Source organism: Octopus bimaculoides, chromosome 27 (genome assembly GCF_046866305.1).
Source record: "Octopus bimaculoides isolate indiv1 chromosome 27, ASM4686630v1, whole genome shotgun sequence".
In the NCBI taxonomy this organism is placed as follows: Eukaryota; Metazoa; Mollusca; class Cephalopoda; order Octopoda; family Octopodidae; genus Octopus; species Octopus bimaculoides.
Window position 1 is genome coordinate 6,110,908 of NC_142954.1, and position 14,849 is coordinate 6,125,756.

Genomic DNA, 14,849 nt, shown 5'->3' on the forward strand with positions numbered 1-14,849 from the left:
AGACTTCTGAAGATAGTCTAGTAACGACTGGAAAGATAAGATCTGTTTAATGAGGGTTAAGCAGAAAGCTAAGCAACTACAACAACAACAACAACAACAGCACAGTGGTGATACAATAATCAGATTAGGGGTGTATGTAGGGAAAAGTTAGTAATCAAGAACTTAAAGATTTCATTGGCCATTCGGAAACTTACCTCTGCATTCATATAACAAAACAAGATCCCAACAAATAGTCCCTGGAAAGACAAAGAATGATAAATTGAACAAGCTACATGTGTTAGTGTTTGTATTATCATTTTTATTGCTAGTGGGACCCATGGAAAAGAAGTACCTGTGTTGATTACTCATAAAAAGCACCCAGTACACTCTGTGAAGTGGTGGTCATTAGGAAGGGCATCCAGTTGTAGAAACCAAACCAAAACAGACTATGAAACCAGGTGAGGCCCCTGGCCTTGCCAGTTGCTGTCAAGTCATCCAACCCATGCCAGCATGGAAAACAGATGTTAAATGATGATGGTGATGATGATGTTATATTGTTTTGGAAAGTACTCTATTGTAATGTTCACAATACTTAGTAGGGCTATTTTCTGACAAACAGATTAGAGTCTCACCTGGAATGAATTAAACAGCATCTCGAAATATAGTTTCACCAGTTCTGCTTTCTTGCCAATGTCATCTGGGAGCCAGAGGAAGACCATGTAATGGATGCCAAATAATGGGATTAGAACCAGTGTCGATTTTGCCAATCGTCTGTGAATTGATAGAAGAAACATTAAGAAGTTGGGAGAAGCGCAGAAAGAAAAAGAAGAGGAGGTGGAAAGAAAATATGGATGTAAGTTGGCGTAGAAATTCTACTATTACCATTGATGTTGGTTTTCTACATTTACACATTTCTGGCCATTTTTTTAAAGCTATCTTACCACTATTTGATAATATGATCGGTTTAATGGTCCTGTGAAGTCTATGTGTAACCTGGATCATGGAATATTGGCCTTCCTGGTGTGTTTACGTCCCCGTCACTTCTGTTCATTGCAAAATTTTGCAAAAATTAGAAAGAATTATTAGGACATGCAATGCAATTCTTGAAACTAAAAGTAGTCTTAGAATTACTGAAAACTTTTTCAGTTGGTAAATGGAAAAGTTTAATACTCTCAAATTTATGCCAATTCAATCTGTCACCTTCCTGGCACGTAAAAAGACATTCGAGCGAGGTTGTTGCCTGTACCGCTGGACTGGCTCCTGTGCAGGTGGCACGTAAAATATACCATTTCAAGCGTGGCCGTTGCCAGTACCGCCTCTCTGGCCTTCGTGCCAGTGGCGCGTAAAAGCACTCACTACACTCTCAGAGTGGTTGGCGTTAGGAAGGGCATCCAACTGTAGAAACTCTGCCAAATCAGATTGGAGCCTGGTGTAGCCACCTGGTCCACCAGTCCTCAGTCAAATCGTCCAACCCATGCATGGAAAGTGGGCATTAAACGACGATGATGATGATATGCTTGAGTAAATAAATACAAACTTGCATAAACGCATATATAAGTATATAAAGTGAGAAAATGAAGATAAAATGAGAGAGAAGTAAAAGTGGTTTGGTTAGATGATGGTAATGAGAAAGATATGTGATTTAAAAAGGACGGCGATCTTACAGTATGAGTCCTAAATATCGGTCTTTTCCATAAAAAGTGTCTTCGGCGATCTTTACCAAAGATCGGCCTTTTCCGTAACACCTGCACGATCTTCACTACGGTGTTAGGGTTAGGGTTTTAGTGTCAGGGTTAGGGTTTTAGGGTTACGGTTAGGGACGGAATTCCCTAACCCAAACCCTAAAACCCTAACCTTAAACCCTTCAAAATAAATCACGCTCTCTGTATGTCTTTTGCTGTTATGATGTCGTTACCCTGTTTCTCACCAACACTTTTTACAGAAAAGGCTGATATTTAGGACTTGTACCGTAAGATCGCCAAAAGGACTTCTCAGTGTCACAAATACTGACCTGTAGCGGTTATTTCTGGCTCTTTTCTTTGGCCGGTTCATATCAAACTTGCTGAATAGCACTCGAATAATGTTGAGGAACAACAAGAAGTTAATCTGTGAAGTACAGAAATATAGTGTACACACACACATATAAAAGAAAATGGAGGATCAGTTTGTGATTTTATTCAACATATTCCTCTCAGATTTACACACTTATTGCAGCAGTCCTTCAGTTTTTCTAACCTCTGTAAAAGAACTCAGAAGGTTGGGCCTCCAGACAGGCCGTTCATGTGACCCTTAAAGCCAGGAACTTTTCAGTAACCCCTTGTATGCATGTATGTGTGGAGTATATACGGGAAAGTGTTCATTAGAATAAAAAAAACAACACAAACTTCAATAAATAACTCAATAGCATTTTATAATATAACAGAGTATTATATATCTATCTATTAAAATCAAAATATCTTGATTAGTGACTGGGATTTCAAGTTTCTTCAAAATATTGATTTCCTTTTACTTTGATTGTGATCATGCTGGGGCACTGTCTTGAAGGGTTTTTTTAGTCAAACAAATTGACACCAGGACTTATTTTTCTAAGCCTAGTAATTATTCTATTGGTCTCTCTTGCCAACCCACTAAGTTATGAGGATGTAAACACACCAAGAACAGTTGTCAAGTGGTGGAAGGATGACAAACACAGATATATGATGGGCTTCTTTCAGTTTCCGTCTACCAAATCCACTCTCAAGGCTTTGGTCAGCCCAATCGCAATAGTAGAAGACACTTGCCCAAGGTGCCACGCAGAAGAAGGAGGCTTGATAATGTTTGTTTCCTTCCATTACTGGTTGCAATTCTTTGCTGAACTACATCTGCCAACATTATGAAGTAACTCTGAGCCCCCAGAAACAGCTGTTGGATTTGTAATCATATCTGCCCCCTCTTTGCCTATTTTTTTATTTACATGTATAAATATTCTATATATAAAACCAAAGACTTTTATCTCTTTATGTTCATCATTCTCTCTCTCTCTCTCCCCCCATATATATACATATACATATATATATATATATATATATATATATATATACATACACACACACACATACACACACACATACATACATACATACATACATACATACATACATATACAAACATACATGTATACACTCACACACACACACACAGACATGTATATTGTCCATAGAAGACTGGTATTTACCATAACTGATCCCATAATGGGGCCCTTCATAATCCAAAAATATGCCTTGTTTGAATGAGTGTACCAGCAGCTGAAATGATAAACAAGAAATCATTATTATCATTATTATTATTATTGAGGTGGTGAGCTGGCAGAATCGTTAGCAGGCCGGGCAAAAAGCTCAGTAGCATTCTATCCGTCTTTATGTTCTGAGTTCAAATTCAACTGAGGTCAACTTTCTATTCATCTCCAACAATGGAGAACAGTTGCCATATTTCATTCCATAACGGATTCCTCTGAAGAGCACAGGGTTACATAACCAGACTGTTAACTAACACTCCATTGAACCACTGGTGCAAAACCAATTGGTAAGTTCGGTCGTAATGGATATATAATACTTCAATTAGCATACCCACTCTACTGCCAGATATACACTTGCATTTTTTCCTGACTTATGAACTCTTAGACGGCTTACAAACACACACACACACACATTTATATATATATACTTGTGTATGTATCTGTGTGTATGTACAGATATTCCTACATACATATATACCTGATCAGTTTACATATTTAATGATTTAATATAGTGCTAGATGCACCAGGCTTGAAAGTAAGATGTGATTATGACTAAAATTCGTTTTGATCATAGGTGTGGTGCTGGATCAGGGCTGACCTTGGGCTATACAACAGCTATAATTGTAGTACTTACTATGTATCTTCTAGAAACAGCCTCACAACAACCCATGGAATCACAAAACTAAACGGAAAACCTGCAAGTAGAAAATGACACTTCAGTAGAATTTAGAGCAGCGTTTTCTTATGCCACCACGACTACCACAACCATCCCATCACAATGATAACTACAACGATTACCAACACAACCACCACCACCAAAACCACTACCACTGCCACCGCCGCCACCACCACTACTGCTTCCGCCACTACTACTACTACTACAACAAATGCCACCACCACCTTCACCACTACTACATTACTACTATAATACTACCAGCACACTGCTACTACAAATATCACCACTACCACCACCACCACCACCGCGACTACCACTATTACTAATACCACCACCACCACTACTACTACTACTACCACCACCATCACTAAAAATACCACCCTCACCACTACTACATTACTACTATTACTAATACTACCACTACCACCACAACCACTGCGACTACCACTACTACTACTACTACTACTACTATCACCACCACTACTACTACTAATACCACCACAACCACCTTCACCACCACTACATTACTACTATTACTGATACCACCACCACCACCACCACTACTACTACTAATACCACCACCACCACTACTACTACTAATACCACTACCACCACCACCACCACTACTACTACTACTATATTTCTTTGTCATGCCATCGACCCAAGAATGGTTATGTTTGTTTTTGTTGTTACAAACATCATGGAAACCTTATTAGTGTTTACAAAAAAACATTTTAAAAATTATATAGACAAAAATGGCAACGGAACGAAATAAAACAAAAAACAGATGACAATGAAGAAAAAAACAATCACTCAAAAAAAAAAAGATGAAATATAATAACAGAAAATTGTAATGGTAACGACAATAAAACTAATCTACAAAAAAATATAAAAGCAATCACGGGGAAAAAAAAGGTAAGGTTGGAAATTTCAAAAATGAAACTAAAAGTAGAATGACAACAACATTTGCAATAAACACATCATCATCATCATCATCACCATCATCATCATCATCATCAACAACAACAATGACAATAACAACAGCAATTGTAATATGGAACCTAAAATTACTGTCTGCTTCCGGTGTTTGATCTTTCTGACAGGTTGTTTACTGCCAAGCATATACCATTATCGATAATGCGGTTTACAACAATAGTAACATTATCATAGGCGCAGGAGTGGCTGTGTGGTAAGTAGCTTGCTTACCAACCACATGGTTCCGGGTTCATTCCCCGCTGCGTGGCACCTTGGGCAAGTGTCTTCTACTATAGCCTCGGGCCGACCAAAACCTTGTGAGTGGATTTGGTAGACGGAAACTGAAAGAAGCCCGTCGTATATATGTATATATATATATATATATATATGTGTGTCTGTGTTTGTCCCCCCAACATCGCTTAACAACCGATGCTGGTGTGTTTACATCCCCGTAACTTAGCGGTTCGGCAAAAGAGGCCGATAGAATAAGCACTAGGCTTACAAAGAATAAGTCCTAGGGTCGATTTGCTCGACTAAAGGCGGTGCTCCAGCATGGCCGCAGTCAAAAGACTGAAACAAGTAAAAGAGTAGTATATGATCCGGGTGAAGCCACGAGACATCTGTGTTTAGGTTCATGATTGTTAGTGCGTGGGTTCAATTCTCAGGTCGAATGGGGCATTATGCAAGGCTCTTCATTTCACGGTGCTTTAATCCTCTCTGTGAAAATGTGTTGCGATAACCTTGCCCTTATTAAGCGATTGTTCATCAAAAAAGCAAACAACCATTGCTAAAATTTGTGTCACTGAGATATCCTGTACTCTCATCTATCAATAATGAAAACTTGTTTCTTGAGAATTTCCAAGATTTCATTTTGTTCAAAATGTGCAATTCCGTCTTGCATAATGTATGTTAATTTTGTTTTTTTTCATTTGTAGATTTTTAGCTATTTCACTATCGGGAAAGGCCTTTCAACAAATTTCAGCTTAGTGATTTATATGGATGAAAGGTACGTGATGTTTGGCAACATAGCCTGTTAGTAAGCATGTCTGCCTTAGCTACTTTTTCCTTTAATGTGTCATCTGTTCGTTTTAACAATAAATGAATCTAATTTAATAGCAGATTTCGCACAATCTAAAGCTTCTTTGTGTTTGGCAGTGTTTTTATGAGCTAACAGCATTGATTTGTTAGCAATTTTCAACACAATGTTGCAACAAACACAGTAACAAGTGACAAGATTTTTATCATGCTGTAACCAATCTTTAAGCTCAGCATTCTCCAACCATGACTTCTTGACATTTTGGGTGTACCACTTCCTCTTTTTTGGACACATTATTGTCTGTCATTATTTCACAAAGGTTTACAAAACAAAAACACTCACTCAAAATGTTATTAAACAAATTTTAAATCACGAATAAAGGTGTAGGAGTGGGTGTGTGGTAAGTAGCTTGCTTACAAACCACATGGTTTCGGGTTCAGTCCCACTGCGTGGCACCTTGGGCAAGTGTCTTCTACTATAGTCTCGGGCCGACCAAAGCTTTGTGAGTGGATTTGGGAGACAGAAACTGAAAGAAGCCTGTCATATATATGTACATATATATATATATATATATATATATATATATATATATGTATGTGTGTGTGTGTGTGAGTCTGTGTTTGTCCCCCAATATCGCTTGACAACCGATGCTGATGTGTTTACGTCCCCGTAACTTAGCAGTTTGGCAGAGAGGCCGATAGAATAAGTTCTAGGCTTACAAAGAATAAGTCCTGGGGTCGATTAGCTTGACTAAAAGGCGGTGCTCCAGCATGGCCACAGTCAAATGACTGAAACAAGTAAAAGAGTAACAATCAACAGCCCTCTACTTGTTGTCTCTGGTGTATGGTCATATGCTGGGAGTAGATGTATTCCCCTTGTGCTTGTGCCTCTCTCCCAGAGAGTGAGAGAGGGAATTCTAGTCATTTTTACAAAAAATTTTAGAAACTTAAGGGGATAACCACAGCGCCTCTTTCTTTGAAGAATTTGATGAAGATATGTTCTATTCTTAAAGAGTAAACAACAAAAGTCCTTCCAATCTTGTGACCATTGCACCATCTCCTTTTCCTTATATAATAAACGAAGGAAAACTTCATGCTCTACCTAGTCAAAAGTTAGATGCAAAAAAACAAACAACGATACAGTAATGTGACAGTAATAGGAAAAAAAGAAAAGAAGTGGCGATCTTTCGATACTAGTCCACCACAACTTCCGGTCGTTGCGCGTACGCATACTGATTACATGATCGTATAGTGTGTTTATGTGTTTAAAGTTTCAGTTCGGATGGCACCTTACTCACTCGCACCTTGGCCACACGTTTGCCGCAGTACGAAGGCAAGAGCACCCATTCCTCTGTCCTTATTGCCTCTGCAGAGTGCTTTATTTGCTTCCTCCTCCGTTGTGAAGCGCACCTCCACAGTAGCGTATCTCCTTCCTATACTGATTACATGATCGTATAGTGTGTTTATGTGTTTAAAGTTTGAGAACTGTATGCATCTGAGGGGGAGAAGGTTTGAGTTTCTATTTAATGTTGTCTTTTCATATTTTCAAGTCATTTAAAAACAAACACACTATACGATCATGTAATCAGTATGCGTACGCGCAACGACCGGAAGTTGTGGTGGACTAGTATCGAAAGATCACCTAAGAAGTTATTAGTTATCAACTTACACCAGCCAACGACAATATATGGTCTGACTCCGCTCTTCTGAGAAAACATGGCCACCGTGACGAGGTTGTGTAGATAGAGCCCTTCCATCAAAATCCATATGTAGTTGGCAGCCAGTGTGTAGTGGAACAAAGAGAACAATACTTTGCATTGCCAGTGCTGTCAAATATACACATCGTATACATATTAAATGTGTGTGTGTATTTATTCCTTCATGTTGTGCTATAGCTGTCTTTTAAGTCTTCCTAAACTCTTTTTACCAAAGGTTTGTTCTCTATGGTGCAGGAGTGGCTGTGTGGTAAGTAGCTTGCTTACCAACCACATGGTTCCGGGTTCAGTCCAACTGCGTGGCACCTTGGGCAAGTGTCTTCTACTATAGCCTCCAGCTGGCCAAAGCCTTGTGAGTGGATTTGGTAGACGGAAACTGAAAGAAGCCCGTCGTATATATTTATATGTATATATATATATTTGTGTGTCTGTGTCTCCCCAACATTGCTTGACAACCAATGCTGGTGTATTTATGTCCCCGTAACTTAGCGGTTCGGCAAAAGAGATCAATAAAATAAGTACTAGGCTTACAAAGAATAAGTCCTGGGGTCGATTTGCTCGACTAAAGGCGGTGCTCCAGCATGGCCGCAGTCAAATGACTGAAACAAGTAAAAGAGTATGAATAACTTTATTTGTTAAGACATCACAGTTACATTGGGTTACATGAGCAATTTCATTTTCTACTTTTTTTTTCAATTGACAGAAGGGCTCACTATCTTTGTTTTAACACTCTTGTTAGTTCGATGTTCAGTATATGGAATATCGTAAATCTTTCTATCACAATTCATTTCAAAAGCCACAAGTTATTGTTTTTTGTTTTCATTGTTCAGCCTCTATGATTCACACCTACAAAGTCCGGCTGAATTTATGCTTGCTCTTCAAAACGAAATTTTTAAGCAGATAACTTGGTGCGTCTGTCACTGAGTTATTTGTGAAAAACTCTCCTCACTTTAACGGGTATTATTTAAAATTTTGTTGATTACAAAAACGAGAAGATGGAAGGGGAAGAAAGCCAGCAAGCAGATTAAAGAAGGTGAACTAATATTTCTGTGAATAATGAAAATAAAACATTAAGAAAATGAGAATGATGAAAATGGACCTCGTGTTTCATCTTTATGAAGCATTGTGGTTACAAGATTCCATTTTCAGAGGAGACCCATTATGAAAGAAAGAGGAAAGACAATGAAGGGGTCCTCTCATATTTTAATAGTATTAAAAATCCTGTAAAAAAAGAAGTCAAACTCAGTTGTCAGGAGACAACAAAACAAAGGATAATGCGGACATAGCTGGACAGAATATCGTCATCAAAAATTTATAGTAACAAAACAAATTTGTCCGAATGCTAATAGCGGTGTCTTGTATCAGAGCAAGTGAAAATGGGTGGGAAAAAGCTGAATTTGATTGGTTAATTTATTTTTCCTTTTTTTTAAAAATCTAATTCATTGATTAATAAATTGATTTTCTGTTGAATGTGAATTTATGTGTGTGTGCCTGTCTGTGATGTATGTATGTATGTTCATTTGTTCGTTCTATTTTTTTAATTATTATAAATCTTCCACTGAGGAGGGAGCTGGTTTCCAACCAAGATACAAGGCTCCATCTTTGGGTTGTAGTTAACACAGACAAATTCACATTTGGAACTTAAGAAAATTCTTGTATATCTTTACCGTTCCAATCAGAGATTGAACTTGTAATGTACGAATCAGCCGGTCAATTTCTCTTTCTGAAAATCCCAGTTTATCCAGATTTTCCTTTAAGCCTAACAAAACGTAATGCTCCAATTATTATTGGTATGAATATGAATTCATAGTCTGAATATAAAAGCTGGAGGTTTCGAAGCAGTTGTCCACAGATATCCTCTTTTTCTTTGATTTTCAAAGAGATATTTATATCTGCAGGGCAGCTAGCCACTATGATGGTACATACCTTTACCCACAGTCTGCAATGGTTGCATTGTGCTAAACTATTTGAAAGACAGGCCCATATCTGACAGGTCTTCCTTCATAACCCTCAGCCAGATCTCGACAGATCTACCTTGCTTCATCTCTTACTTCCACTCGAGAGAGGCTCTTACAAGTTTCTTCGTGGCCATGCATAGCACCTAGCTATCACATGTGTGTGTCTGTGTATGGGTTTGTACATGTGTATGTGTGCATCTTCCCGTCGTGTGTGTATTTGTGTAGCTACCTAGATTGCTTGATTGATAAATCTATCGATTTAGGTATCAACCAGTTGTCATACTCACCGAACTGTCATCTCTAAAATAGAACTGGCCATTCGAATGTGTTTGGAGATCATCTGGCAGACCGAACCCATCCACGAGGAGTTGCTCCTTGATTAGACAAACAGCTGCCCTCAGAATAAATGACATAAACATATTGATGTGCAGCATGTTGCGAGAACAGTGAAGACGCCTGCAGGTAATAGAAAGCAAATGTTTGTGTGCGTATGATGCATGTATGTATGCGCGCATGCACACATAGGCAAATTGCATTTTAAAAAGAACAAATAACAAAACAACAGATGTCCAAAGGACGTACACCTGGAATATATTACCTTGACATTCAGTAAATGTAGCAAAAAGAAGTAGTGAGGGAACATCATAGCCATGTGTTGAGAGGGATTCCTTGGTGTTTGAATAATTCACCCCTGGAAATATGGGTATTTCGTTCAATATCCTTAAACAAACCTTATTCAGAGACCTTTTGAGCAGGATGGGCTACTCGAACTGAAAAGAATTCTAACCAAGACCCGCTTGCAAGGTAATGCGCTGTTTATCTTGACATGAGATCACCATGTCGTGCACATAATGTTGTGATCCATGTGCCTGGTGTTCCCTAATCAGATGGGTAGTCATGATGGGTATATTGGGCTTTGTATATTTGTACCTCATTGTCACTTTGATGGCCTGCACTACTCTCTCACTCAATAATGATGATGGTTGACTATCCTGTCGCAGACAATGTATGAGTGTGATCGTGAGTGTAACACCCTAACCACTAGGCCATGCATTCTCATATTAAAGCATGTGGCTCTCATGGCTGCTCCCTCACTCAATAATAATAATTTCTAACATAAGTGAATAAATTCACCTATTTAGAGATAGGGGCTAAATGATTAAATCATCTGTCTTTGGGTGGTATATTATTTTATGGTCCTATCTGGAAGGATGACAGGCAATTTTGACTTAGGCAAAATATAAACTCAGAGCACAAAGAGTTGGATCAAATACCACAAGGCATTTTATTCTGTGTTCTTATGATACTGTAAATCTACTTGCCCAACAGTAATACAAATATGGTGATATATTTCTAACTATATCTGTCAGTAAGGATTTCTAACATCAACACGAGGGTCTCTTTTTGGTGTTGAGGAGAAGAAAAGTCAATTAAATTGTCCCTTTTCATGTATTTGGACAAGTATCCAGTCTGAGGATAACACCCCGCTCCGCCATTTCTTTCTAGTAGTGCCAGTGCCTCCAAGAAAGCTTACTGGTCTTGTAATATATGTTTTTTGATGAAATCTCATAAAAGTAAATATTAAAAAAAATATGGCAGCAAAGAAATGGCAGAATGATGAACTTACCGAAAATAGAGCATTACAAGAACTGCACCACATAGTGATACCAGTGATATTCCATAGCCAATGGTATAAATAATTGGAATATGTGATAAATGCACCTGCAAGAGAAAAACAGGAAATATTCTCTTCTTGCTTATGCCATTTGAGTTTAGAGTTTGTGTAAAGTGTGTGCGATCTGGTTTGGTTCAGATTTCCAGGAAGAGTGGTTAATATCATTCATCTATAAAGTTAGGGTGAGATCCAGGTGACAATCGATTCAGTGGGATACTATCAACTGACCATTGACTCTTGCTTCAGGTAGCCTCACAAGATGGTTGGACAGTGGTGGTAACTTTCTATATCAGTTCAGTAGACCACTACCACTTGATCATTGAATATCTCTGAATGGTCAGGTAGAGATGATGAATGTCTACTTTACACCTGTAATATACTATTGCCTGATTGTTGTGCCTTACCTGTGCCTCATCTGATCACAGTGAAGTGTCTGCTTTTTTTGTTTTCTTTAAAAGAGACAAATTCTAAATGAACTAATGAAAATAGACAGGGAAACAAGAAAAATAATGACAGGATTTAGGATGCACCACCCAAAATCTGACATAGAAAGGTAATATATACAATGTATAGAAGGTGGTAGAGGCCTTATACAGCGAGAAAACTATTACAAAATAACCACCATAGGACGACAGAAATACCTACTTCAGAAGCAAGGAAAACTAATACAAATAGCCACAAAATATGAAGAAAATTTAAAAAAACTGTTTTCAGTCTTTAATGAAGCTGACAAATACAAAAAAAGTTTCCTAACAACTATGAAGGAAAAGAAGAAACAACGAAAACTGTAAAACAACTGAAATCAAAACTAAAACTGGAACAGCAGCAGATCATGATAAAACGATGGCAAGAAAGGCCCCTTCATGGCAAATACTGGGTAAACTAAACACAAAAGAAATAGACAAAGCAAAATCCCAACAATGGCTGAGAAGCTCAGGACTCAAAGCAGAGACTGAAGGATTTTTAATTGCAGCACAAGACCAAAGCCTTCCCACCAGAAATTACCAAAAACATATAATGGAAAGAAATACAAGTAACTGCAGAATATGTGGAGGTGGAGAAGAAACAATAAGTCATATTCTCTGGCTGCCCAGTCCAGGCTAAGAAGGGATATATTCAGACAGGACAGAGTTGGGACTTATATACACTGGATGCTATGCCAACACGATGGAGTAACAACAGAATAAAGATGGTGTAAACACACGCCAGAAAAGGTCACAGAAAACGAGAAAGCAACCATACTCTGGGATATGCCAATATACAGAGATAGAGAAATTGAGGCTAATAGGTCGGACATAGTTGTCAAAGATCACCAAGAAAAAAATGCCTTCTAATCAATATATCAATACCAACAGATGATAATGTTTCTCTAAAAGAAACAGAGAAGCTTTCAAAATATAAAGATCTGGAAATAGAGGTAAGTCGAATGTGGAGTCTGCCTGTCTTTGAAGGGACTGGATGTCTGAGGCCTATACGTGTGAATAACTGGTATATATATTTTTACTGTTTTTGCCTGATGAGCTAACATGTATGCATGTGTATATGTAAGCATGATTTCCAATATGAATCGATTACCTTAACCCAACGATTAGTTTCTCCAAAACACTGACTGTAGTTTGTCCAGCTTCGGTTATAGCGTTCAAGTACATACCACTGACCATTTTCCATGCATTTTCTGCTTACCAGACCTAAAATTACAAACAAACAAACGACCAAAACGGGGTTTATTTTATAGATATAGAGGAAGAGAAAAAAAGGGAAGATATATATATATGTGCAAATGTTATATAAATATTTATATCTATGTAGTAGTAGTAGTAGTAAGAGATATCAGTTACCGTTTGTGTAGAAATTGTTAATATAGGAAGGACACTGAAGTTCAGCTACTGTGCCAGCTAAGGTCTGTGGCCAACATAGGATACCATCCCAGATACTACTGCAACGTGCACCTGCGAAATAACAACAACAACAATAACTGCAACAACTACAACAACTACAAAACACTGTTTCTAATTTTAGGCTTAATGTCTAAAATTACCTTTTTTGAAAAGGCTTAGCCTTCACCATTGACTCCAATACTTCACTTTATTTTACCAATGTTGAAAAGTAAAGCAGGCCTCGGTAGGATCTGAACTTAGAACATAACTGTTTGAATCATCACAGAGCATTTTTCTCGATGCGCTAACACAGTGTGAAGGATGATGGGGAACAATTACAAAATTAGACATGGAGTTTAGGATTTTACATATAAGACTGAATGAGAAAATCATGAAATATAAATATCAGGAGTGGCTGTGTGGTAAGTAGCTTGCTTACCAACCACATAGTTCTGGGTTCATTCCCACTGCGTGGCACCTAGGGCAAGTGTCTTCTACTATAGCCTCGGGCTGTCCAAAGCCTTGTGAGTGGATTTGGTTGACAGAGACTGAAATAAGCCTGTCGTATATATGCTTATATATATATGTGTGTGTACATGTTTGTGTGTCTGTGTTTGTCCCCCCAACATCGCTTGACAACCGATGCTGGTGTGTTTACGTCCCCGTGACTTAGCGGTTCGGCAAAAGAGGCCGATAGAATAAGTACTAGGCTTACAAAGAATAAGTCCTGGGGTCGATTTGCTCGACTAAAGGTGGTGCTCCAGCATGGCCACAGTCAAATGACTGAAACAATTTAAAGAGTAAAAGAATATATGCATGTATACATAAGAGTATATATTCATACTTATATCCCAAAAGACACACACACACACATATATATATACTGACAAAATTTAAAATTGATAGTATTCGGGAACGAAGCAGATAACTGTACCAACCTTCTGGATTCGAACTTGAAACCTCGTCACTTGAAATGTTACATTGGCGGTGGGCTTCATATAAATATTTTCTTTGCTCCTCCTTTGAGACTTTCACCTGAAACTATCAAACATAGACATCTATGGTTTATACTGGTTTGCAAGGCCGAAAATATTAGGAAAAAGGATGCTTTCAATTAAATAGATAATAATGTGTCAGATGCTTTAATTTATTAATCCAGAAAGGATTAATGATGTCGTGGATCACTGACATGATTTGAATTCAGGATATAGATTGATGTAATTAAATCAGCAAGACATTTTTTTACCTATGTGTTTTATCCATTGATTTCAATAATGAATACATATTTTGATGGGAAAAGTACAGTTGGTTTGGCTTTTCAAACTCAGGGAGCGATAAAATATAGTACTGGTTGATAAAACTGGTATAATATTGGACAGGAGGCGCAATGGCCCAGTGGTTAGGGCAGCGGACTCGCGGTTTCGATTCCCAGACCGGGCGTTGTGAGTGTTTATTGAGAGAAAACACCCAAAGCTCCACGAGGCTCCGACAGGGGATGGTGGCGAACCCTGCTGTACTCCTTCACCACAACTTTCTCTCTTACTTCCTGTTTTTGTTGTGCCTGTAATTCAAAGGGTCAGCCTTGTCACACTGTTTCATGCTGAATATCCCTGAGAACTATGTTAAGGGTACACGTGTCTGTGGAGTGCTCAGCCACTTGCACGTTAATTTCACGAGCAGGCTGT

General features: G+C 38.2%; 1 protein-coding gene and 1 long non-coding RNA gene across 6 annotated transcripts in view; one reads left to right on the forward strand and one right to left on the reverse strand.

Annotated features, from left to right (window-relative positions):
* Positions 1 to 14,849, reverse strand: part of LOC106875639 (secretin receptor) — a 39,339-nt gene that overhangs the window by 1,242 nt on the left and 23,248 nt on the right. For 3 of the 5 annotated variants that reach the window (XM_089343668.1, XM_089343667.1, XM_014923872.3), the window contains exons 2-12: positions 14,103 to 14,205; positions 13,126 to 13,236; positions 12,863 to 12,975; positions 11,240 to 11,334; positions 9,900 to 10,068; positions 7,609 to 7,765; positions 3,888 to 3,948; positions 3,194 to 3,263; positions 1,991 to 2,085; positions 612 to 750; positions 195 to 236 (exon numbers count right to left, since the gene is read on the reverse strand). In XM_089343668.1, the coding sequence (XP_089199794.1) occupies positions 195 to 236; positions 612 to 750; positions 1,991 to 2,085; positions 3,194 to 3,263; positions 3,888 to 3,948; positions 7,609 to 7,765; positions 9,900 to 10,068; positions 11,240 to 11,334; positions 12,863 to 12,955 (921 nt within the window). In that variant the 5' untranslated portion in view covers positions 12,956 to 12,975; positions 13,126 to 13,236; positions 14,103 to 14,205. The remainder of the gene's footprint in view (positions 1 to 194; positions 237 to 611; positions 751 to 1,990; positions 2,086 to 3,193; positions 3,264 to 3,887; positions 3,949 to 7,608; positions 7,766 to 9,899; positions 10,069 to 11,239; positions 11,335 to 12,862; positions 12,976 to 13,125; positions 13,237 to 14,102; positions 14,206 to 14,849) is intronic. The other 2 variants (XM_014923882.3, XM_052977196.2) reach the window with 2 other exon arrangements.
* On the forward strand, positions 716 to 6,421 carry LOC149130819 (uncharacterized). The gene is made up of 2 exons (XR_016238701.1): positions 716 to 832; positions 5,840 to 6,421. It is a non-coding gene; the product is annotated as an uncharacterized LOC149130819 (long non-coding RNA).